The sequence below is a fragment of the Botryllus schlosseri genome, chromosome 4, assembly GCF_051294905.1.
Source record: "Botryllus schlosseri isolate E-star chromosome 4, Bs_hap1, whole genome shotgun sequence".
Classification (NCBI taxonomy): Eukaryota; Metazoa; Chordata; class Ascidiacea; order Stolidobranchia; family Styelidae; genus Botryllus; species Botryllus schlosseri.
The window spans coordinates 6,990,299-7,018,161 of NC_137239.1; the positions used below are offsets into that span (position 1 = coordinate 6,990,299).

General features: G+C 38.4%; 2 protein-coding genes across 2 annotated transcripts in view; both read left to right on the plus strand.

The window, feature by feature from the left end:
• On the plus strand, positions 1-25,916 carry LOC145436954 (RING finger protein nhl-1-like). Its single transcript, XM_080314142.1, has 3 exons — positions 1-1,086; positions 25,445-25,574; positions 25,632-25,916. The coding sequence occupies exons 1-3, from the start codon at positions 959-961 to the stop codon at positions 25,899-25,901; spliced, it is 528 nt and encodes a 175-aa protein (XP_080170268.1). The 5' UTR covers positions 1-958; the 3' UTR covers positions 25,902-25,916.
• LOC145437984 (uncharacterized) overlaps positions 1-27,863 on the plus strand; it is a gene marked incomplete at its 5' end in the record, with an annotated part of 459,138 nt that overhangs the window by 30,914 nt on the left and 400,361 nt on the right. The window lies entirely within an intron of this gene.

Consider the following 27,863-nt stretch of genomic DNA (forward strand, 5'->3'; position numbering starts at 1 on the left):
ATACTTCCCACTTTCCGTATATAGATCCAAGCAATGTCTGGCATATCTGCTCGTGTTTAATTATTAACGAGTACCTGTATCTGTATCAGTCTTCCCAATTCAAGGTTTGGTGAGTTGGCTAACAATATGACATTCGCAGCGCAGTTAAACATTGCGCCATCGACTTCGCAAACCGTCGGTATCGTGGAGTTACGACGGTAAACAAGTAATGTAGTGGGAAAAATTTCACTTACTGATGTCATGCAATGTATTTCCATTCCCCTTCCCTTCATGTAAGGTATTTTCCCTATACATACCTACTATGACATCTGGATATGTTAAGTTGATTCTTACGTAGGCTGCGAACAAATAATGTTGATGAAATATGAAATACCAAGTTTAGGATACTGACATTCTCCTTTCTGATGGCGGGGAAGACTTGACTTCGATTCCCGATCGGTCAAGGATCTATACTATTTTGAGTAATTTTGTTCATCATGATCTCAGTCTGTATAATCGTACATAACAAGCTAATTAGGAAGAATTATTTAAATAAAGGTAACACATCGAAACGATAAGAGACATCCCAGTACAAGCAAAAGCGTAAAATATATGTTCAGTACGGGTTTATTGCTGCGATAGGTATAGTGAATCCAGTCGGTAGCAGTGGATCGTAAGCTATCTTCCAGGAGAAAAGGAAGAGAAGCTCAAATTATTTACGAAACCACCCTTTCCCACAAGATAATTGGACGGAATTTTATTTGATGCAACTTTTGTTCTCTCGTAAATATTTCATCATCTTTTTAATGCGCATCAAGCTGACACAATTTGGGAACTACTCGTCTAGATGGATGTCAAAATTACTTGACACATAATTACCCTTATGTTCATTAGATTCATTAGCTACATTAGACAAAATAAGGCACTCAAATCGTTCGTGCAGGCGGTTTGGATCGTGATCAATACTGCGTGACCTGTAATGGCTGGGATTGAAGGACTTCTCGATTGTCCGGTGTGTTTGGATCGTTTCAAGGAGCCTAAATTATTACCTTGTCAGCACACCTACTGTTTAAGACCGTGCCTGCAAAATCTCGTCCGGAATAACAGGTTGCTTTTAATTTTATATGTACCCGCATTAGTGCCATACACCGATTCTGAGATTCAACGATCCGGGTTTTAAGTTTCAAGTCGACCATTTTTATAGTGATCCAAGTCAAAGTATATTCGAGGGGGAATCCAATCCCTACACCCCCACTTCTGCCACAGGCCAAGTCACAATATGAGAAACTGCATTCCCATTATTGGAGCCGTACCGTTCCCGCACCGTACCGTTTCGTATCTTCGAATCCCGCTATTTCGGACCATGCGGGTGATTGCGGTCGGCTAATGCCAGAGATCGTGTTGTTATGATGGCAATTTGTTTAAAATTATCATACAATCTTTGGAAATTCAACTGGTGCAGTTTTCCTTCGTATAAGGTAATTAACATTTTCACCATTTATGGTAGAATGCTAATCCACCATATAATATCGTGATGATTTCCACTTTAACCTTTCAGCCCAGCAAACCCATCCCGTCGCGATATGCAATGTTGGACAATGCAAATTCCGATAAAATATAGAAATATTGCACTTTTCATTGCATTTATTCAGTTTAGTTCATCATACGTACAAGCTGCAGCTCCAGTGAAAGTCGGTGAACGACTGCTAATTGTTGAATGAATGTGGTTCAAGGAGGTTGAGTTACGATTGTGTTGGCAGTCCTACTGGAAATAATGCAAGTGGTATCTAATGGGAACAAATAAATATATGCATTCATATGAAATCAGTCAACAATGTTTTAAAATCAGTAAAAATGTGTTGGGCAATAAAAAATTTCTAGCATATGTGCACCATGCACGTTCACCAGTTCCTTATCATTATTCAACCAGTAGTATTCGCATTGGCAATAAATTTGATATCTAGAATTAGCTGGAGTATCAGTATTAGAAGTTGAGCTGGCCTGACATGCATGTGAACTTGTCCAGTCAATGACCATTATTTATTGTAACATGTTGCAGTTTAAGCCAGGGCACCGTATGGTATGGTATCGATGTGTGGTATGGTATGGAACGAAATTTCGGTATGGAATATAGGAAAGTAAAACTATGATATGATATGAAAATTTCCCAACAATCGTAGAGAATGTTATTTCCATACTTCCATACTTTTTCAATACTTTGACAGTTTTGTCAGAATCATGACAATGATCCTACTTTAGATTTGTTTAATTGATTGCATACCTTAGCTCAGGGGTGGGCAAACTTTTGAGCTCGCGGGCCGCATTCAACATCTGAATCGATTCGCGGGCCGCACTGTATAATATTGAGAATAAGAACCAAAACGCATATTGTTATTTGATTATATAGTAAAGACATGGAGATAATATATGTGCTTGTTTAAGACAAACCAAACATTGTTTCGATAACATCGCACGCGCGTCAGAAACATAGTGGCGAGATTTCACAGGCTGGTCGACACCAATAACCAATTTATCAAAACTATAGATATGAAAGTCGGTTGTCCCGATTCTTGGAACAGGATTGAAATTTCAATCTGTGAGCAGCGATCTGATCATAGATTTATTAATTCAACTTTTGATTCAGTTTCAGGACACACATGCTGACAGTATCATAACCACCTTAGCTTCAAATACGCTTCTACTAGAATATAAATAGGCCTACCCCAATTCTACGCATACAGAAAAAGAATCTACCTGAGACACGCGTGAATCGTTTTTATAAGCGCATCACTGAAATATTTAAAGTTTGAGTGGACAATCTGATCCTAATTATGTCAATCTCGTTTAGGATTTCTGTGACGTTTAACGGCTGAAACCTTTCAAACTACGTGGGCCTTGAGAGTGGGCTGTCGCGCCAGAAATTAAACATAAAAAGCTATATAGGAAGTATTTCCCTTAGAACAGTGGTTCTCAAACTTTTCAAGACACGCCCCCCCCTCCCGCGTTATGGCGTTTAAAGATTTCGCGCCCTCTTACAGTCATATCACAAAACGGAAACAGGCTTCCAGCAAACCTAACGGATAGTTTGATGGCATGGAAGATTACTGATGTGGATGAGAGATTTTTAAATATGGAATTCGGACTAAATACAGAGCAATTATTATGATGTAGGCTAGACGTAACTCACGCCGAGCGCGAAAAAATTTTCAGTTGAGCTCAGCTTTGCGTCCGCCTTAAGATGCTTTCACGCCCCCAGTTTGAAAACCACTGCCTTATAGTTATCATGGTGAAATGTACTAAGAAAAAGTTTAATCAAGTCCCTGCATTAATTCGATTTTTAGTACGCATTTTATCAATATTTTTAGTAAGTTTCTGTAGGCTCTCGCGGGCCGCACAGTATGGTGTTGCGGGCTGCATGCGACCCGCGGGCCGTATGCGACCCGCGGGCCGTAGTTTGCCCACCCCTGCCTTAGCTGATCACTCACTGTCCGTGTCCAAATCTCAAATTGCGATTCGTGACTTATGCCCACCCGGTCGACACCAGAGTTGGATCAATTGTAATTTGTAATTGAGCTGAATATAATTAATTGCATTTTTTCATGTAATTGTAATTGTAATTAAAGCATTTCTATTTTGTGTAATTGTAATTGTAATTTGATCAAAATTTAGCTCAATTACGATCTCAATTACATTTTCATGGAAACCTGACGATCTCATCATAAAATATTCATTTATTCAATTATTTATTCGTCGCACCAGTGAAAATCCGGTACGAACCAGGATGAAGACGAGGGGCCTTGAGACCTAAGTAAACAGTCACGACATGTAATAATTAGCCTATTTACATCGGTGTTCTATGCGTGCTGCGTTATAACTAGATAATTCAGTCACGCTTAACTGTTTCCCATACTTCAGTAGCAACAGAAAACGTTGTGAATTACAATAGAGGCTAAACCAGTGGATCTCAAACTGGGGACGTGCCCCCTTGACGGCGTGAAAGCATCTGAACGGGGCACGACGCTCCAGCGAACCGAAATCTTTTCCGCGCTTGGCCCGATACACCTCCGTTTTATGGTTATTGTTCGGTGTGTAGTCTGAATTTCGTATTGGAGAGTTCTCTCATCAACAGTCATAACCTTCCATACCATCAAACTATATGTAAGGGTTGCTAACTTTCTGGTTTCATTGTGTGCTATGACGATAAGGGGGGCACGAAATATTCACTGTCATAAAGGGAGGCGCGTCTAAAAAAGTTAGAGAACCAGTAGGCTAAACTAAATCTTAATATTTCAAAAATGGATGAACAGCAAATAAACTCTTCTGATACCTGTGCTGAACCATTTCCTACACCACGGTCAAAGTTTTTTTTTAAATCTCTGACCGGTTCCGAGGCTTGTTGCAACAGTAGCAAAAAAAAATTAAGTTTCCAACCAAGGCTTCATCAAACTTGATCACGCATTTGTAGAGATGTTATCCCAATCTTACCTCCAATCTTGGCCAAATTTACTGGGGCCAGAAACTTTTCGCAACCTAATGTACATCAAATGCAATCTAACAGTTTCCGAGCAAGTGAAAATGTAAATGCGAACCAAAATATTGTAATTCTTAGTTATCAGGAGGTTCCTTCCTTTTGCATTTATTTTAATTTTACGCACCTTATCGGTATCATCCTTATCGTTGACGCCTTACCAATTACATTTAATTATCCTGACTCAGCTCTGAGTAGCCTAATCGTTTAAATACATTTCATTGACTGTCCTGTAGCCTATATTCGCTGTTGGTCGCTCAAACCTTTGGGTATTAACAGTCGCTTGAAACATTTTTCTGTGCTTTTAGTTTTCAGTACTCATGATTAGGAATAGTTCGAATACGTTCGAGTTTTTTTTAATTAAAGGGTATTATACATATCAGGAATGAAACATGAATAGCTTGAGATTGTTGCTAATTACGTCGCTACGGTTGTCAAAGAACACCACTTTACTGAATAAATTACCTGTTTATAAGTAATTGTAATTGTAATTATAATTGTCATTAATTAGCCTACATGTTTAACAGTAATTGTAATTGTAATTGTAATTTGATATTTTTAGTATTGAGTAATTGTAATTGTAATGTAATTGAAACATGCAAGGAAGCAATTGTAATTGTAATTGTAATTGAATTAAAATATTGTAATTGATCCAACTCTGGTCGACACCTATTTGAAGACAAAAAAGTTGCGCCACGCTCATATGAAGGAAATAATATTATTATTGGTTATTTCAATCTAAATATTGATATTCGATCGCTGTCGCGTTACAACTTGCATTTCGTGTATCATAACTTCCACTCCTTAAACTACCGAGGGAGTTTTAAAATCGATGACTCTGAAAATGTATAACTTACATGAATATTTTTATCAATTTGTTGAACTTGGAAATAAATATCCGCGCTTTGGTAGGATGATCATAACGCAATATCTGTTTGACATAAACATCATTGTCAGGACCGTAACTGTCGCACCCTAAACCTCTCAATTGGGGGAGGCGAGCTCAAACGGGGCTCAAAATGACTTCGAGAATTAGCGTAAATTCGAGAATTTATTCATGCTAGGCGCGATTTAAAGTTGCCAAATATACTGATTACACTGGTCAACACGTTTTTTGTTGACTTTGATCAGGCAATTGATTTTGATTAACTTTTAGGCATCCCCCACATTGCCTCAAATCCAACGTAATAGCACTACTTTCAATATTTTGTGTTTATTGTATAAAACGTTTCAAAAACTACATCCTGACGAAAGTAAATCATTAGACTTCAAATGAACATTTGCACTGCTTTATTTGATTGATTTAAACTGATATTGCTTGTACAGGACAACTGAAATGCTAGTTTCAGGGTCCAAATTCACGCTAATAACCCATAATTCTGTAGGTTGTCTAGTTTGATATTCGAGCAATAGTCAGCTAACATATCTAAGCTCCAATCTACTCTGGTATCTTATCCCCATCATCTTCAGATGTTGAGGGACATTTTCTCCTTGGCCATCTCTGACTATGTCAAGGTTTTCAGGGAAATTATCAAGATACTTTTTTTTTAATGTCTGCTGCCCGACATAAACATATTGCAGTGGCACATGTGTATCAGGGTTGCATGTGCTGTGAATCCTTATTGTCTGAAAAACAAAGAAAACATACTATTCAAAACCTGACTCATACGATCCAGTCGTGCTCGTGATATTGCAACAATTCTGTTTCTGTATTGTTCTCAATGTTTCTGTATTATTCACGAAGACTAACTGAGTGTGCAATTGTTACTGCACCTAGGACGTTACCATTTTGGAGAATGCCGCACTGGAGGATCCGTTTTTGAGCTACCTATGATCGGTGGCACATCGCCATTGGTTCTTATGGGTGCGGCGGTGACCTACCTGAAAACCCGGGGTGATGACCCCACCCTTTTAGACCCCCCTTGTGGTGGTGATGTGCCATGTGTTCTTATGGATGCGGTGATGATACCACCCTTTCAGGTATAGGCTGCGGTGATGATATACCTTGAAAACTCGTGTTGGTGACCCCACCCTTTCGGTACAGGCTGCGGCGATGACCTGCGGTCTCGTATTCGAGGGAATCCCAACGTTTACGGTGAGTGCGACTTTAATATATCGTTATTCTTATGGACGCGGCGGTGATTCGTACTTTCGGGTATAGACCGCGGCGGTATGTCGTACTTTTAGCAAAAAAGGATGTGAAATAGTTTGCTAAATCTAGGAATCACTTGCTTGGTAATGTTTGGGTAATTAGATTACCACAGAGCCGGTGTAGACGGCGATTCGAATATCAACAATAACCGCGTTCACAAACTAACACTTCAAAAATGTGTGAAATAGGTTGCAAATCCCACGATCGCTCACGAGATAATGTCTCGGACATAGCCATCTCTCGCAACTTGTTGTTACATACATTCCAATCGCCACAATGTAATATTTTGATAATCAGTATGTCCCAGAACTTGATTTCGCTGGTAAGATTTAATAAGTAACGAATAACAGACCATCAGTGTCCGTAACTTGAATAGCGACAAATTGTCACTTATTTCCGCTCTAACCCTCATCCTTTGTGAAGTGAACGCTTATTCAAAAAGGTGTGAAATAATTTTAAAATCCTACGACCACTCACAGGGTAATGCTTCAGACATAGCGATCGCTCATGATTTGGTGTTACAGACATACCGATCGCTCACAAGGTTTAATAAGTTTGTCACAGAGCCGTCGCAGACGTTGATTCGAAAACCAACAATTTGACACTTTCTGGTGGTCGCTATATGTTTTGGCACTTCGGAACAGTGGCTGACTTTAGTTGTATGATAAGAATCATGAAAATATTCAAGCAATGTGTCAATTTGTCAACTTGAAATGAAACTTACTACACAACTCAAGTTGATTCTTATCTGAATGTGTTAATTCGGCACAACTCTAATTCTTTTGAGAAATCCTAATAACGCGATCTGTTGAATCGAACGTAACCTGAATATTCCTGACGCCGACTTTCAGCCACATCGAATTATTCGCACATTCCGCGTCGCTGTTTCACGCCTATAGAATCAATACCAACTAACTCAATGAGAATCAGGAATCACAAGTATACACATACAATAATTGTATTTAATACTGAGAAATCAAACGCTTAACAAAAACACGCAACTAATCATTTGCCAACTCTGGCATCACCAAAAAAATTCAGGCATTGTTGATTGAAAATCCTTGAATCCTTATTATCAAAAAATGTTATAGTGCGGTGTCGGAATCCATTCGCGGGATGTACTAAAGGAAAATCCAAATAATCCAGAATGAAATATTTGGACTTTGACATTGTGTGAATTGAAATATGTTTGACAAACATGACTACCAACTTTCACCCAGTCACATTTCGAGATTATACGCACATTGATTTGAAACAAGTAATGAAACATTACAACTCTATTCGCGACCTGTCTTTACGTTTGTCAAAGAGAGTTTCAGTAATTACTATCGCGATATTCTAATGTGTTACTACGCACAATAGAATCAATCAATGAAATATCGCCCATTGTTGTAAACATTTCCAACTTGACAACCGCTTGCACATAACACGATCTAGTTGCAATGCGATGAGTTGAATCGGAATATTGCAACCTACTTTGTCATATCGCGATTTGAAGTAGGATTGCCGGACAGGCTGGGTAAACTTTCACTCCACTGCGTTTCAGATTAATTTATTCACACGATCACCATCTCGCTGTCTTCACACTTACACAATCGCGTACTGTTCCCACTCGCAACTTCGGTACGATATTTCAACTTGTCACAATAACTGATTATTCACATGTTGATTTGAAACAAAAGAAGCCTTGAACAAGTTATCTGGGTATTTTTTTGTCACAATTGAGTTAATGGAAATAGTATTCCACCTCGAAATTTTAACATCCTACCATACTCAAAAGAGTCAATCATGAAAACCTTGTCAAGTAAACCCGTTTGTAACTTACCAGACCAACTAGACAGTACCCGTACAGAAAGAAGACAACATTACGCGAGTACATACAATCGCTACAATCTAAAATCCATAGCAAGTTCGGTTGTAGTCATATACCGCCAAATCGTCTTTTTTGTTCAACTGTAAAAGTCGTTACTATTCTGTAAGATAAAGTAATTACTATTCGGTATATTTTATAAACCAAAGTAAATACTACTCGGTGTGCGGTTTGAGATTAACATATTACATTTGAGTATACGAGATTTGAATGTCTGACCAAACTAGTTAAGAATTCATTTCTTACAATCGAACGCAGGCGTTATATTGAAAATTTTCACGATGTAAACATATGAATTGACACATTGATTTTGACATATGAGATTTTGTAATAGTCGATCATGACTTGATTATTAAATTATGACATTATTAGACCAGGGTTGTGTTGAAGGTTATTACGATACCAACAAACTTTTCAGAAACAATGTTATTAGCATATCGATTTGTAAAACTAGATTAACATGTCTGAAATGTTTTGATTGGGAAGATTAAGCCGTGTTCGTAAAAACCACGCATCGTATTGTGGATATCAGGAAATATTTTACAAATGTAATTGTCTCCACTAACCAAGACTGAAGATGAAACAACAATTTCCTTTGTTGAACAATAACCGGTACAATACTTTATCATCGTAATCTGTGGTGAGAATTGAAACACTTTCGCACATTACCCGGTGTCAAGATATCACACTAGGTGAATTGACATACCGCCGCTTGATTAATACCTAATCCGTTCGCACCATTTCACATACTTTGATCATTACTAAAGTAAATTGGAATATGTTTGCTAGATGCATTCAATTCAGTTAGAAATGTCTGGTACACAACAATCGTAATATCAAGGAAGTACTTGGTACACTGTAATTCACTTAACGTGTTTTGCATTGTTGTTCATTTGTAGTATTGATTGTTTTTGAACCCCCAAATAATAATTCCCGACATGAAACCAAACCGCTGAAAGTCGTTAGCATCACAACGAAACAATTTGTACGATGTTTGCCAAATGTATCCTATAGTTAGGTGTACTAGAATTATTTGTCTAACACATACACCGACAATGCAATCGAAATTTTTTTTCGTTGTCATTCGCTGAAGTAAATGTCATCACAATACTCTGTCACTAAAAGACGTTACTTGTATGTGATTGAATCCCTAACAATTACCTCACTAAACCAAACTCCAAAGAACTTTTACTCACTCGACGGATATGAAACAGCGTCGCTTAATCGGTCTATATCATTTTTCTAAAGGTAAATCATATCCATCCAATAGAAAACAATTTTCACTAGCTTGGTAATGAAACCGAAGTCTTCATTCGATATTTTGTTTGTGTCAAATACTTTGCAATAAGCACACTGGAGTGGTTGAGCTTTACATCATCAGACTGTAATCTGTAAATCAAGCTTACATCCGATTTGTAACTGTATTGTTTACCTAACCGAGTTGTATGCACAGTTTGATATTTTTGTCATTTAGTGATTGCTGAACATACCACTTCGAATCACTCCATTGATCGTAATTTCCATCATCGCGATAATCGAAGTACATTTGTTTCGAGTTCATAACAACCGGTTTTTCTACGACATGATAAATTATTGACAAGTTCTGCCTAGAAGATTGGTTGCATACCGCGAAAAATAATATACCACTCATATTGATAGTGTTACTCCATTCATCGGTATTTTTTCCGTTGTCGATTTTCAAACGAGTAAAATTTATTACTTGAGTTGTTCTGCTTACTATATTTAAATGTAAACTCACTCGTCTTTCAACAACAAACAATGATAAAAAAAAGTATGCAATCAAACACAACAAGTTTTACTGCAGGACACTAATTATTATCCCACATAACTCATTTCTTACCGAAGACATATGAAATATATTCATGTTACACGAACATACTCGATATTCCCATGCTACAAACCTGTACAATGATTGGTGGTGCTTTCAAACTGTTTCGATACCTCAAGAACTTTATTGTCTGAATGGTTGTTCATGTATCTTAATAATCAAGTAGTTCAACACAGAACTAGTACTAACAGAAACACCAGAGTTGTTTGCACAAAAGTTTGCATGTGTACAGTATGTGAATACCATGTGTAAGTCCAGCACAATTGTGGTCTCCGTCCGAGTTTAGTTAACACAATTTACGACACCGAGGTCGCCTCATCTTTCGTAAGACAACAAACCAACCAAGGCTTCAGGATATGTCCATGTCATAGCAATAAATCAGCTACTCCAACAACAGAGTACATATGTTTTCTAGTTACGGTGCTTACATCTTACACACAAATCAATCTACTTTGCTAATGAAAAGTGCTGAGTCATCACATGGTTGTCCTCACAACAATACAACTAAAACATACTATCATACAAAATGATCGTTATAGTTTGCACACCAACGGTACATCGTACAAGTAGCAAGTCTCGAGAATCCAGTTATTCAAAAAACGTGAAAGTGTTTCTACACCAAGTCGGTAAGTTGACGAAAGCATATATTGTAATATCATGATCGATTTACATGCGTTGATCACAAAATGTCACTCCTCTAAATAATTATTTTTCACTCAAACACAAAAGCATACTTGTCACCATTCGTTTTCATCAAGCACGAGTTCAAGAAACTTACTTACTACGACATGAATTGTTACTTTTATGTTGTGTAAATAGGTAATAATTAATTTTAGTAACACTATATCAACATCATCGAGTTGTGCGAATAGATTTACATGCGGTCTTGTGGTTTTAATCGAAGTACACAGCTCGGTCTAATGTAGAGCCATCTCTATTGTACAGCAACTCGGTAATCGAAATGCATGCATTAACATTTAAACAGCGATCTTGTTTCGTCACGCGAAAAATATGTTCACTATCGCGATACTCTGTACAGGGAGTGCAAATCCTTTTCACACTCGTAATAGTATACCAACGGCTACCGGCGACAACGTTTAACAATACCAATGACACTAAACATACGATACCTACCCAAGTAAAATTACCATTTCACCTGGAGGTCAGCCGTTACCTGAGTAAACATATCATTTTCCTTTGGAGATCTGACGTTTACCTAGAGTAAGAAACCATTTTCACTTGGAAATATATTTTTTCCCTCAGCAACAAACCATTTTCACTTGGAAATATATTTTTCCCTGGGTAACAAAACTTTTTCACTTGGAAATATATTTTTTCCCTGAACAACAAACCATTCTCACTTGGAAATATATTTTTTTCCCTGAGCAAAAAACCATTTTCACTTGGAAATATATTTTTCCCTGGGTAACAAAACTTTTTCACTTGGAAATATATTTTTTCCCTGAACAACAAACCATTCTCACTTGGAAATATATTTTTTCCCTGAGCAACAAACCATTTTCACTTGGCGGGTCGTCGTTTACCTGAGTGAAAATATCATTTTCCTTTGGAGATCCGGCGTTTACCCAGTGTAACAATACATTTTCTCTTGGTCATCTAGCTTTTCCTAGAGTAACAAAACCATTTTCATTTTGAAATCTGACAAACACACCCGACAATTTGGTATTAGTTGTATTGACGATAGTTTGAAATAGATTACAACGAACCGTGACGAAAATATACACGGACTACCGGTTTCAGAGTATACCCCCATCAGTCGTATCACATCAATATCATCGGTTAACCACATACAATATGCTCTTGTACACCGAAATGCATGTTTTGGAAAGTTGGACAATAGGCTTCGATAGTTCTGTGATGTCCGGGTTCGTGCTTTGGATTTTCCAGAGTCAAAATGTCTGAATAAAACACCTCCTCGACGATGGTTGGTATGTGGATAACGGTGTTCGGAAAACGGTTGGATTTATGTCACCCATCGCGATAACAATTCCAGGTCGAGTTTTTCCCCGCATGTTTACTATATTGTGTCTTTATTGGTCAATGTATGTCTCGACATTCAGTTTGAAATCGGAAACCCCGATAAAGTATGTAACCGGATCTGGATATCAACTCTGAACCAATGAACAATATTCAAAGTAAACATGTTACACCCAGTGTTCCACGAAAAAATACCATCCAGACATACGTCGCGCTTGTTTGCCCACACCAGTATACGCGCAAATGGAGGTGTGTGACATTGCATGCAATGTGTTGGTATACAAACATCGGGGAGTAAGCCTTCCATCCACAGACATTATCATAGTCGGTAATTTTGATGCAGATCGAATGTCATCAAGCACACCCGATAACAATGTCATACCAATAAGCCACATTGCAATGACTCTGAGTCAATCTGAAGTATGACATACAGACACGCAAACATGGAACCGTAACATGGGTTATTCGCACGACGGTGAAAGTGAACTGTACAACATATATCAATAGAGCGTTCACAGTCGAATATGCGAACCATGCACAATCATATACCCAGATTTTTGTTGGATATGTACGAAACCAATAAATCGATACATTTCTGTTCCTTCTACGTCAATAATACAAACGTCATTCCAATGCATCGCTCGAATGTAAGGTTCGTTAGGTGTAAAATCCATGTCAAATAAAACCAAAGTGCGCCTTCCGTGTTTTATTATTTCCACCATCGCATCTTGTCTGCGTCGTAACACTATGGTGCGGGGACTTGAAAAACGGAGGATTGTGAAACGGATTGACATGACCAACTGAAACCAACGTCAATAGCCTTGTGGTGATACCGTTTCAAAATGTTACCGATATGACGAGCGCAACCTCGATCTCTTGTGGCGATGACCGTTTCGAAATGTCACCGGACGAACTGGACCCTTACGAAAGTGTGTTTTATGATTGCGTGTGAAATCACGAAAGGTAGTGTTCTATTGTGGTGTACGATTGCAGTCTTCATTCCACAGAAACACACCTTATTGGATCACAGTATCAATCCGAGATTTTCAGAAGCACTGTTCGCGATATTTATCTGGAATCGTTATGTGGGAGTAGCGACATCCATGCATCGTGATTTAGTGAAAGACTGATCGCAATCATTTCGAGCACCCATACTTCGATAGTTCACATTGGTCGAACGCGGCAGTCTCAGCAGAAAACTTCGGTGTCGACAACACGATGGATATCGACCGATGTATCCAATTGGTCTGGGTGAGCTGTCCGGAGATAGGGCCATGACTATCTTGAAATGTTACAACGCGATAAAACCATCGAATAAATCAGTGAACGGTGTCGAAATATCGATGTAATAGCGCGACAGTCATTTGACACTGCAATGTGTCTTATTGGTATTGTTATCGGGTGTGATGACATTCGATCTGCATCAAAATTACCGGTTATGATAATGTCTGTGGATCGAAGGCTTACTCCCCGATGTTTGTGTACCACACATTGCATGCAATGTCACACACCTCCATTTGCGCGTATACTGGTGTGGGCAAACAAGCGCGACGTATGTCTGGATGGTATTTTTTCGTGGAACACTGGGTGTAACATGTTTACTTTGAATATTGTTCATTGGTTCAGAGTTGATATCCAGATCCGGTTACATACTTTATCGGGGTTTCCGATTTCAAACTGAATGTCGAGACATACATTGACCAATAAAGACACAATATAGTAAACATGCGGGGAAAAACTCGACCTGGAATTGTTATCGCGATGGGTGACATAAATCCAACCGTTTTCCGAACACCGTTATCCACATACCAACCATCGTCGAGGAGGTGTTTTATTCAGACATTTTGACTCTGGAAAATCCAAAGCACGAACCCGGACATCACAGAACTATCGGAGCCTATTGTCCAACTTTCCAAAACATGCATTTCGGTGTACAAGAGCATATTGTATGTGGTTAACCGATGATATTGATGTGATACGACTGATGGGGGTATACTCTGAAACCGGTAGTCCGTGTATATTTTCGTCACGGTTCGTTGTAATCTATTTCAAACTATCGTCAATACAACTAATACCAAATTGTCGGGTGTGTTTGTCAGATTTCAAAATGAAAATGGTTTTGTTACTCTAGGAAAAGCTAGATGACCAAGAGAAAATGTATTGTTACACTGGGTAAACGCCGGATCTCCAAAGGAAAATGATATTTTCACTCAGGTAAACGACGACCCGCCAAGTGAAAATGGTTTGTTGCTCAGGGAAAAAATATATTTCCAAGTGAGAATGGTTTGTTGTTCAGGGAAAAAATATATTTCCAAGTGAAAAAGTTTTGTTACCCAGGGAAAAATATATTTCCAAGTGAAAATGGTTTTTTGCTCAGGGAAAAAAATATATTTCCAAGTGAGAATGGTTTGTTGTTCAGGGAAAAAATATATTTCCAAGTGAAAAAGTTTTGTTACCCAGGGAAAAATATATTTCCAAGTGAAAATGGTTTGTTGCTGAGGGAAAAAATATATTTCCAAGTGAAAATGGTTTCTTACTCTAGGTAAACGTCAGATCTCCAAAGGAAAATGATATGTTTACTCACGTAACGGCTGACCTCCAGGTGAAATGGTAATTTTACTTGGGTAGGTATCGTATGTTTAGTGTCATTGGTATTGTTAAACGTTGTCGCCGGTAGCCGTTGGTATACTATTACGAGTGTGAAAAGGATTTGCACTCCCTGTACAGAGTATCGCGATAGTGAACATATTTTTCGCGTGACGAAACAAGATCGCTGTTTAAATGTTAATGCATGCATTTCGATTACCGAGTTGCTGTACAATAGAGATGGCTCTACATTAGACCGTGCTGTGTACTTCGATTAAAACCACAAGACCGCATGTAAATCTATTCGCACAACTCGATGATGTTGATATAGTGTTACTAAAATTAATTATTACCTATTTACACAACATAAAAGTAACAATTCATGTCGTAGTAAGTAAGTTTCTTGAACTCGTGCTTGATGAAAACGAATGGTGACAAGTATGCTTTTGTGTTTGAGTGAAAAATAATTATTTAGAGGAGTGACATTTTGTGATCAACGCATGTAAATCGATCATGATATTACAATATATGCTTTCGTCAACTTACCGACTTGGTGTAGAAACACTTTCACGTTTTTTGAATAACTGGATTCTCGAGACTTGCTACTTGTACGATGTACCGTTGGTGTGCAAACTATAACGATCATTTTGTATGATAGTATGTTTTAGTTGTATTGTTGTGAGGACAACCATGTGATGACTCAGCACTTTTCATTAGCAAAGTAGATTGATTTGTGTGTAAGATGTAAGCACCGTAACTAGAAAACATATGTACTCTGTTGTTGGAGTAGCTGATTTATTGCTATGACATGGACATATCCTGAAGCCTTGGTTGGTTTGTTGTCTTACGAAAGATGAGGCGACCTTGGTGTCGTAAATTGTGTTAACTAAACTCGGACGGAGACCACAATTGTGCTGGACTTACACATGGTATTCACATACTGTACACATGCAAACTTTTGTGCAAACAACTCTGGTGTTTCTGTTAGTACTAGTTCTGTGTTGAACTACTTGATTATTAAGATACATGAACAACCATTCAGACAATAAAGTTCTTGAGGTATCGAAACAGTTTGAAAGCACCACCAATCATTGTACAGGTTTGTAGCATGGGAATATCGAGTATGTTCGTGTAACATGAATATATTTCATATGTCTTCGGTAAGAAATGAGTTATGTGGGATAATAATTAGTGTCCTGCAGTAAAACTTGTTGTGTTTGATTGCATACTTTTTTTTATCATTGTTTGTTGTTGAAAGACGAGTGAGTTTACATTTAAATATAGTAAGCAGAACAACTCAAGTAATAAATTTTACTCGTTTGAAAATCGACAACGGAAAAAATACCGATGAATGGAGTAACACTATCAATATGAGTGGTATATTATTTTTCGCGGTATGCAACCAATCTTCTAGGCAGAACTTGTCAATAATTTATCATGTCATAGAAAAACCGGTTGTTATGAACTCGAAACAAATGTACTTCGATTATCGCGATGATGGAAATTACGATCAATGGAGTGATTCGAAGTGGTATGTTCAGCAATCACTAAATGACAAAAATATCAAACTGTGCATACAACTCGGTTAGGTAAACAATACAGTTACAAATCGGATGTAAGCTTGATTTACAGATTACAGTCTGATGATGTAAAGCTCAACCACTCCAGTGTGCTTATTGCAAAGTATTTGACACAAACAAAATATCGAATGAAGACTTCGGTTTCATTACCAAGCTAGTGAAAATTGTTTTCTATTGGATGGATATGATTTACCTTTAGAAAAATGATATAGACCGATTAAGCGACGCTGTTTCATATCCGTCGAGTGAGTAAAAGTTCTTTGGAGTTTGGTTTAGTGAGGTAATTGTTAGGGATTCAATCACATACAAGTAACGTCTTTTAGTGACAGAGTATTGTGATGACATTTACTTTAGCGAATGACAACGAAAAAAATTTCGATTGCATTGTCGGTGTATGTGTTAGACAAATAATTCTAGTACACCTAACTATAGGATACATTTGGCAAACATCGTACAAATTGTTTCGTTGTGATGCTAACGACTTTCAGCGGTTTGGTTTCATGTCGGGAATTATTATTTGGGGGTTCAAAAACAATCAATACTACAAATGAACAACAATGCAAAACACGTTAAGTGAATTACAGTGTAGCAAGTACTTCCTTGATATTACGATTGTTGTGTACCAGACATTTCTAACTGAATTGAATGCATCTAGCAAACATATTCCAATTTACTTTAGTAATGATCAAAGTATGTGAAATGGTGCGAACGGATTAGGTATTAATCAAGCGGCGGTATGTCAATTCACCTAGTGTGATATCTTGACACCGGGTAATGTGCGAAAGTGTTTCAATTCTCACCACAGATTACGATGATAAAGTATTGTACCGGTTATTGTTCAACAAAGGAAATTGTTGTTTCATCTTCAGTCTTGGTTAGTGGAGACAATTACATTTGTAAAATATTTCCTGATATCCACAATACGATGCGTGGTTTTTACGAACACGGCTTAATCTTCCCAATCAAAACATTTCAGACATGTTAATCTAGTTTTACAAATCGATATGCTAATAACATTGTTTCTGAAAAGTTTGTTGGTATCGTAATAACCTTCAACACAACCCTGGTCTAATAATGTCATAATTTAATAATCAAGTCATGATCGACTATTACAAAATCTCATATGTCAAAATCAATGTGTCAATTCATATGTTTACATCGTGAAAATTTTCAATATAACGCCTGCGTTCGATTGTAAGAAATGAATTCTTAACTAGTTTGGTCAGACATTCAAATCTCGTATACTCAAATGTAATATGTTAATCTCAAACCGCACACCGAGTAGTATTTACTTTGGTTTATAAAATATACCGAATAGTAATTACTTTATCTTACAGAATAGTAACGACTTTTACAGTTGAACAAAAAAGACGATTTGGCGGTATATGACTACAACCGAACTTGCTATGGATTTTAGATTGTAGCGATTGTATGTACTCGCGTAATGTTGTCTTCTTTCTGTACGGGTACTGTCTAGTTGGTCTGGTAAGTTACAAACGGATTTACTTGACAAGGTTTTCATGATTGACTCTTTTGAGTATGGTAAGATGTTAAAATTTCGAGGTGTAATACTATTTCCATTAACTCAATTGTGACAAAAAAATACCCAGATAACTTGTTCAAGGCTTCTTTTGTTTCAAATCAACATGTGAATAATCAGTTATTGTGACAAGTTGAAATATCGTACCGAAGTTGCGAGTGGGAACAGTACGCGATTGTGTAAGTGTGAAGACAGCGAGATGGTGATCGTGTGAATAAATTAATCTGAAACGCAGTGGAGTGAAAGTTTACCCAGCCTGTCCGGCAATCCTACTTCAAATCGCGATATGACAAAGTAGGTTGCAATATTCCGATTCAACTCATCGCATTGCAACTAGATCGTGTTATGTGCAAGCGGTTGTCAAGTTGGAAATGTTTACAACAATGGGCGATATTTCATTGATTGATTCTATTGTGCGTAGTAACACATTAGAATATCGCGATAGTAATTACTGAAACTCTCTTTGACAAACGTAAAGACAGGTCGCGAATAGAGTTGTAATGTTTCATTACTTGTTTCAAATCAATGTGCGTATAATCTCGAAATGTGACTGGGTGAAAGTTGGTAGTCATGTTTGTCAAACATATTTCAATTCACACAATGTCAAAGTCCAAATATTTCATTCTGGATTATTTGGATTTTCCTTTAGTACATCCCGCGAATGGATTCCGACACCGCACTATAACATTTTTTGATAATAAGGATTCAAGGATTTTCAATCAACAATGCCTGAATTTTTTTGGTGATGCCAGAGTTGGCAAATGATTAGTTGCGTGTTTTTGTTAAGCGTTTGATTTCTCAGTATTAAATACAATTATTGTATGTGTATACTTGTGATTCCTGATTCTCATTGAGTTAGTTGGTATTGATTCTATAGGCGTGAAACAGCGACGCGGAATGTGCGAATAATTCGATGTGGCTGAAAGTCGGCGTCAGGAATATTCAGGTTACGTTCGATTCAACAGATCGCGTTATTAGGATTTCTCAAAAGAATTAGAGTTGTGCCGAATTAACACATTCAGATAAGAATCAACTTGAGTTGTGTAGTAAGTTTCATTTCAAGTTGACAAATTGACACATTGCTTGAATATTTTCATGATTCTTATCATACAACTAAAGTCAGCCACTGTTCCGAAGTGCCAAAACATATAGCGACCACCAGAAAGTGTCAAATTGTTGGTTTTCGAATCAACGTCTGCGACGGCTCTGTGACAAACTTATTGCGGAAATATTACCTTGTGAGCGATCGGTATGTCTGTAACACCAAATCATGAGCGATCGCTATGTCTGAAGCATTACCCTGTGAGTGGTCGTAGGATTTTAAAATTATTTCACACCTTTTTGAATAAGCGTTCACTTCACAAAGGATGAGGGTTAGAGCGGAAATAAGTGACAATTTGTCGCTATTCAAGTTACGGACACTGATGGTCTGTTATTCGTTACTTATTAAATCTTACCAGCGAAATCAAGTTCTGGGACATACTGATTATCAAAATATTACATTGTGGCGATTGGAATGTATGTAACAACAAGTTGCGAGAGATGGCTATGTCCGAGACATTATCTCGTGAGCGATCGTGGGATTTGCAACCTATTTCACACATTTTTGAAGTGTTAGTTTGTGAACGCGGTTATTGTTGATATTCGAATCGCCGTCTACACCGGCTCTGTGGTAATCTAATTACCCAAACATTACCAAGCAAGTGATTCCTAGATTTAGCAAACTATTTCACATCCTTTTTTGCTAAAAGTACGACATACCGCCGCGGTCTATACCCGAAAGTACGAATCACCGCCGCGTCCATAAGAATAACGATATATTAAAGTCGCACTCACCGTAAACGTTGGGATTCCCTCGAATACGAGACCGCAGGTCATCGCCGCAGCCTGTACCGAAAGGGTGGGGTCACCAACACGAGTTTTCAAGGTATATCATCACCGCAGCCTATACCTGAAAGGGTGGTATCATCACCGCATCCATAAGAACACATGGCACATCACCACCACAAGGGGGGTCTAAAAGGGTGGGGTCATCACCCCGGGTTTTCAGGCAGGTCACCGCCGCACCCATAAGAACCAATGGCGATGTGCCACCGATCATACTAACTACTCCTATAGGCATTTGTCATTTACTCGAGTTCTAAATTGGGATTCCTAACTCATCCAGTAATCCATGGTGACAGTATCATGCCAATACCAGTATCACGGCAGTACAAAAAGCTACCGAAAGCAGGCCGACGCAGAAAAGGCTGATTCCCCTGATAGAAAGTGAGATACCTTCTCTACCTTGCCAAGTAATCTCTTCTCACTTCGTAAGGATGTTAGAAGTTCCAAAAATTTCAATTCCAAGTCCCAAAGCCTATGTATGGAAAAGTAATATGGCTAAATTCATGAAAATTTGCATATTTTGAGCATATGTCGTAGAGCAAAAACTTGACGTGATAAAAGAAAACCAGGGGCATTTTTGGAATAAGCACGACAAAATTAGCCTAAATCAAGTGCAAAGTCGAAATCAACAAATTTTTTGTTCAAAATTGTTGCCCAGTGTTATCGGGTATTCTTCCCCCAAGAAAAAATACGAATGATTTGTAGAAATGGGCATTTCGGCGTCGTCCATTAGCCCGCCACAACGCACCAAGTCATATAAAGTTTTATGCCATGCAACTGGCGACTCCAATAAGTGTGCCAGAACTATGCACAGCGAGAAAACCTTGGCCGAACAGGACTGCCCTTACGCTGACGGAAATCTTCTATATATATACCTACCTACATATATGTTTAATTGTTCATAGGCGCCTAAATGGCAGCGCCGAATGTTCGTGACCTGGCAATCTGAACCCCACATGACAAATTCCATCCCGCAGGGAAAAATTATTTCCAGTGAAGAAATACCAATTTTATATCGTGAGCGTCTTTTAGTTTAGTATGTTTTGGCGATCTCAATATCTTTTGACATATAGCAGACTGGAGGTCACGAAATAAAATATATAACGAAGTCATTATTTCAACGGGTTCGCCAGCCCGAAGATGGCGGCTTATATCTACCATACTTAGCTTATGGCTGCTTATACCTACCATACGTATAAGTTCGTCAACAGCAGGAAGTATATATCCGACCCATGGATTATTTGGCATTTACACATGTAAATTGATGCTACCTCGCTACATTTGGAAATATTTCAAGCCCTTCCTATTTTTCTGTCGGCTTACACATACAATTTATAGGGGCGTAACATAGCGTTTCCCGGTTACAAGTTCGCTGCTCAATAATTATATTGCGTGCTATTCAATTCTGCGGTCTTTACTTTCACAAATAGCAAGTCTTTGCAAACAAAGTCTTAGCAAATTTTATTGGAGGGAGCTATATTAAAGGATGGAAATGTAGATTTCAGGTCGCAGGGAATAAAGAAAGTAAGGTTGGGAACCAATCTTCTAATTTCACAATACCTTTAGTTTATGTAATTTTGTCGATGTGGGTTACTACACTAGATTTAGATGTGATGAGTTTCTGTTGTGGTTTCCAAATATTCCCGTGTGTATATATTATAATATACGTTCCGTATTCGATGATTAGCCAACATGCATTGCTGACGACATATGACATAAAGAAACTGGGGATATCATTGCATCAGGAATGTTAAATGGATAATTTCGTCCAAAATAATTGAAAAAAAAACTCGGAACATTCCCACATATCAAAAATAGAATATCAATTAAGTTGTTGGGCAAGTTGCTAAAGTATCAAAGTATAGAAAAAGTATCAAATATGGAATTGAAGAATGTTGCTATGGTATGGAAAATCTTTATATAGCATGATGCGATTGCGACGGGTATGGATTATACAAAAGTGTCATTCCATTCCAGACCCTGCCCTAGTTTTCACGAACGAATTTGCTAGCTATACTTCAGGAATCTAGACCAGGTATGAGGAATGGAAGGTAGGGGTGGTATTGATATTCTTTCAAACCACGCTGTTAAATAACCTGCTCGCAGTTCACATTAGCTGAATTCAACGTTTTTGTAGATGTTATGAGTCCATCCAAGTGCAGGCTCCGAGAATCGTATTCCAGGGTTAGATATTGGGAGGGGTGGAAGCCTCGAGGATATAGTAGGCCTACTATGAACTTATCAGACTTCAGATAATTATTATATCGACATCAGTTTGTTACATCGGACACCAAACAAAACAATACAGTTATTGGTTTAAAACGATACTTGACAATTTCTATTCAACTGGACAAATATATATTTACAGTGACAACATCAGGTAAACATGACTATTTTCTTGGTTATTGTTTTTCAATACTGGATAAACTGTGTGGTATACACGATGAGAATTGTAGTTAATCAACTACCCAAAGAGAAGATAAGACCACGTGATTATAGCCATTGATTGAAACCGAGCAGAAGTGGGCCGTGGCAAAGTACTTCTCTGTTTCCAAGTGCGTCAAGTATATTATACCTACTTGCACTATTTCTTCAAGAGGTTATGACTTTAGACTACTTCTATTTCTACTAGACAGTTTGCAGTTTTTAGGTAAGACTAGGCTTCCAATGCTTACATTCTTCTTACTCGTAAATCGATGACAATGACTAACTTGACCAACTCCGAAACTGACATACTTTTTCGCACACTTAATCTGACCACCGATATTGTCGGCTTGACCCTAAAATCTGCATATCCGACCATGGAGGGCTGTCTGTAGCTATAGTGTTTCGATACATTTTAGGGGACGTGAACATATCATAATTAGACACGATAGCGTTGGCCACTCGAGCATGTGGGTTTAAGTTACGGTTAGGGTTGGGTTGGGTTAGGTTTTGTACCTTACCTAGCCTATACAAGACGGGGGGATTCTCTAGCCGACGGGCCTATTATGAAATAATTAGGTACCTGGCGGGCCGGATTCCTGAATCGATACATTGGTCGCGGATTTATCAACCAATACAAGGATTATATCGTATTTATTGTAAGCGTTAAGGTCCAAGCATAGAGACCAAAATCAGTTTTCAAGGAATTTATTTTTGCAATATACTTCAATAGTTCTTGAAGTCAATGAGACAGCTGACGAGATTGTCCAACAAGTTCTTTGAACTCTGGCTGCATGTTGAACGTAGAATCCCTTAGTAAAGACTGCACATGAACATCAGTTAGACTGGATCGCGGCTTTGTCTTGTTAAAATTTTCATGGTCGCAAACGATGCATGTAGACCCGAATAGAACAACAGATTTCATGGCTAGCTTTCTCAGACTGGCAAACTTGGATTCATTCAGTGACGCATAACCGAACAGCACAAAGAATACAAAGAACTAAAGAATAACCTACAGTCACTATCATTTGACATAGTAAGCAATTAGTGTGGAAAGGAAAGGATGATGTTTATTTTTGTCTTTGAACTTTTTGCGGCATATACACCGACTCATGATATACACAGAGGTGGTCAAAGTAGTCAAGAAATCTACTCAAGTAGAAGTAGCGACGACAAAATCTACTCAAGTACGAGTAGAAGTACTTCTTCCATAAGAAACCCAGATCTACTTGAAGTAGAAGTAGAATTGATCGACTTTAAAAGTACTCAAGTAAGTTAGTAGTTATGAAAACGATCCTAATTCGTTCACATGGATTGTAAAAAGGTGCAAATTGAGCTATGCGATAGGTGACGAGCTTGATTCATATTGATGCATACCAACAGATATCCAATTTTCGATAGCATAAGTATTCGTCCACATCATGGGATAAAAATGATAGTATTGATATGGAAATGCGATGCTATTCCTCTGTTTTCTCGAACAGCACGTTTTAGAAAATAGCATGATATGGCGCCATTCCCCATATTATAAGGCCCGTAGTTTAGTCGAAGAGCAATATGAAGAAGTTGTATAGGATACGGTGTAAACACTTTGCGAGATTAGTAAACGTTAATAAAAAATATGGTGGACCGTAAAAATGCCATATTGTGTAGCTACATTTCCAGAAATCAAAGGCATTGCTGCACTTGCTTTTATACTTCAACATGTCTGTTATCCAGACAAAAGATCTAATAATGATAACTCAAATTATATGATACTGGGAATTGAAAGTTAATTATAAATACTACTTCTAAAAGCAGAACATATATTTCAAGTTTTTAGTCCAGAAAGTTTCAAAGGTGGTATGCTAAAACAGCTCTGAAACTAAAAAAAAAATTCAGAGTCCACTTTTCCAGATTTGGACACGCCATGGACATGGACAATTGGACATGCTAGATTACCATATGACAAGTAAATTATAGATTGCGAAACATAAGTTTCAAGCGTTATGATGAGCCATATATACTGTGATGAATTATTTGATACGTACGAAGGGCGACAATGTGGTGTGAACGGAACCACGCCAACCCTCTACCTAAATTATATTCGCCGATACTTTCGTGAAATCATACTGGTCACTCCGGATCCAGCACTGCGCGCGAAGCGCGACGAAAATTCTGGGCTTTACTAAAGTTTTATGAAAATTAAATGATGATACTCCGTGAAAACAGCCCCGCAATTCCTCAGGCTATCTTCCTGATTGGAAGATTGAACTACTTCTACTTGACAAACTGAAAATAGCGAAAAGTTAGTAAGCAGATCACAAAATATTACGAAGTAGAAGTAGCGAAAATCATATCTACTTGAGTAAGTACCAGAAGTAGAGGAAAACTACTTGAGTACTTCGAAAAAGTAGAAGTACTTCGTTACTGACCACCTCTGGATATACGTACACACGATCTGTACATATGCATGCCATGAGTGTATGATATGCATATGCCGCCAGGCAGGGAAGGTGCAGGTATAGCCTTGTAGGGCTTTCTAAGTCTTGCACCACCCCTCCATGCTATCCCAGTAATGCATGAGCGCCAAGCGGGGAAGACATTGATACCAGTGTTACTAATCAGGTCTTTGGTCTGACCCGGCCGGGGATCGAACTCACGACCTACCGATCAAGAATCCGGACGTTTCATCATTAAGCTATCTTGATCAGCATTGGGATTGCGGCAGGATGTGGCTGGTGGCGTCATTATCATGTTAGACCGTAAACTGACTGCGGGCCGCTCAAAATCCCGTCGCGGGCCGGATCAGGCCCACGGGCCATATTTTGCCCGTCCTTGCCCTACACATGAGCTGTAATCGTCGGTGGCAGCATGGACCGACCGAAATTCGACGTTCCAAAGTGGTGCAGAAATGGCCTGAAGTCGGAGGTGGCCAGGAAATTGCTACTCGTAATAGATTTTCGCTGAAAATTACCGTCGCATGTAGGCCGAAACCTTGGTTCTTGAGTGGCCTGGGCGCTCAAACTTACTTCGTCGAAATTCATCTGACAATAAAACACCGTCATTCAGAGTCCGCTGTCCCGAATGTCGCGCTTGTCACAACCTCCCGCGTAATGGCGTCCAAGGCCTTCCACCAAATTTGATGGCAGTGAAACTGCTGGATTGTGCGGATCAACAGAAACCGAATCGACAATGCAAGGTTGAAAAACTCGTGTAACAGTGAAGTATGGTGATCATAATGTGTTTTCAAAATCAGGAATGTGAAATGGCGGTTGATGACGTGGACAAGTGCAACCACTGTGACGAGTTCCTGTGCAGAAGTTGCATTGAGCGCCATACACGCGTGTTGCAGCAAGAGTTGAGTCAATCTCTCAAGCAGGTGGGACCAAAAAATCTTCGTCCCTCTGATCCAATGCCCAATGTCTGCATCAAATTTAGGTCAAGCAACTCGACACCAAATTGGCAAAATCGTATTCTGATTTACGGAAGAGAGACGAGAAGTTGGAAGACATTGGCTGGGATGTGAAACGTGAAATATCACAGGTGACTTCAAGGATATCATCCTTGTTTTCCCATTTCATCGATACATTTTCTGCAGTCGATAGAGCGCTCCATCTCGGAACTGCAGTCGCGAAGGGAATGTTTGTTTAAAGAAGTAGACGCGATGGTTTCCATGGAAGCCGGGTATGTGCGAGTTCAGAGTATTCCGCAAGACAGGAAACAAAATGCGTTTGTAACGGCGTAGTTTAGAGTTTATGTTTTGGATCTATTTGTACATATTCTAATCAACTAGAGCAGTGTCTTTCAACCTCTTTGTGCGCCATCTGCACTTATTTTTGAACTTCTGGCGCACAAACCATCCCAAAAGTTTTTTACAAAATGAAAATGGAAATACTTAGATAGGCTACTTTTTTCAGATATGCAGCAAGTTCTGATTTCAACTAAAGCGCGCTAATACCCCTTTCGGTCAATCAAGTTTTTTGTTTTGTACAGGAACGTCCAGTGGTTCCCAACCTTTTTTACTTCATTCCCCACTTCAGGTTTATTCCGAGCCTTCATTCTCTACTACCCAATACTTTTGTCATTGATTGTTTGAGTAGGCTATGTCAAAGCGGGGAAATTCAACAACGGACGGGTAAACGGCAGGAGCAATGGGTATAGGTATTCTCATAAATAAACACCCAAGAAACAGCTCTTGGTCTCAAATAGATCATTGAAACCTGACATATTGTCTTCAGGGAGAGTGATCAATATATGCTGAGCTTAATAAGGTGTGTTCAGTCAAAACGTATGGAACCATCTGTCTACCATATTCCAAACTTACGCATTTCCATGTAGAAATGCGGCGAACTCTTAAAACTACAATTTTACCACCTTACAGTGAAAAAATCAAAATGAAACAGCTATAAAAAATTGTCCTTTAAGCCAACTTTTATTCGACATCCTACTCGCTTGAATATTTTGATAGGGTTTTGAACAATTCACATTCTAAAATGTGTAACGCTTGACCGATATCAGACCATCGTTCAAGTTTCACCTAAATTTAACCTTTAACTCTACACCGCATGACATTTAATGCCACATGCGAATATAGATCATTAGACTAGATACTCAGAAAACCGAGTTTCAAATCTCAACTGTAGTCAAACATATGTTTACACCTTTTCGAATATTACATTGACAAAACCTGACTGCCGCAGACCTGATATCAGCAAAAATCGTCATTTTTCAAAATGACGTTACTCTTGACCCCGGAGTTCAATTTTCCTCAAATAACGTTTATTGTGTTCGAAATTAACTCATCTATGCATGTACTACATATTTGGGAATATGGTGGTTCCAACTTTTGTTGTCCAGGTTTGGAATGGCCCGATTCCAATCTCTTGCGATCGGATATTTGCTCATTAGGTCAATTGGAAAATTTGCAGCCCTTGCGAGAATTAGAATGACTGAATACGTATTACCTAGGAAATTGAATAAATTTACGAATTCGGAAAAAGATGGATTAAAACTCCCTTCATATCAACTCAGAGTCCATTCTCATATGTATCACAATATCAGCCAAGCCTGGCTCGATTCAGAAGATACAGTTAACCAGTCGCATATTCGGGAAGACCATAAATTAGATCATGGTCTTGAATCCTGATCATACCGACGAAGGCAAACGGATTGGATGATTTGTATGCTTTTATGTAACGAGGAATTTATTCGTTGAAACTATAGCTATAATCCAATTCAAGTAAGGTTCAGCTACGTATGTATGATGGTAAAATAAGGAACATAATAATAATGATATACTAAGTACATGGCTCATTCCTATATGGAACTGTAACATCTCACATCATCAGGGGTGGTAAAGGCGCGAATGCGTCGTATTACTGAATTTATAGCAGGTACATTTCCATTGCAAGTATAAGCAACACCTATTATCCAGCGAGGGGTTGTTTAGTGGAAAAAATTCCAAATTCCATTAAGATCATCGCAACGC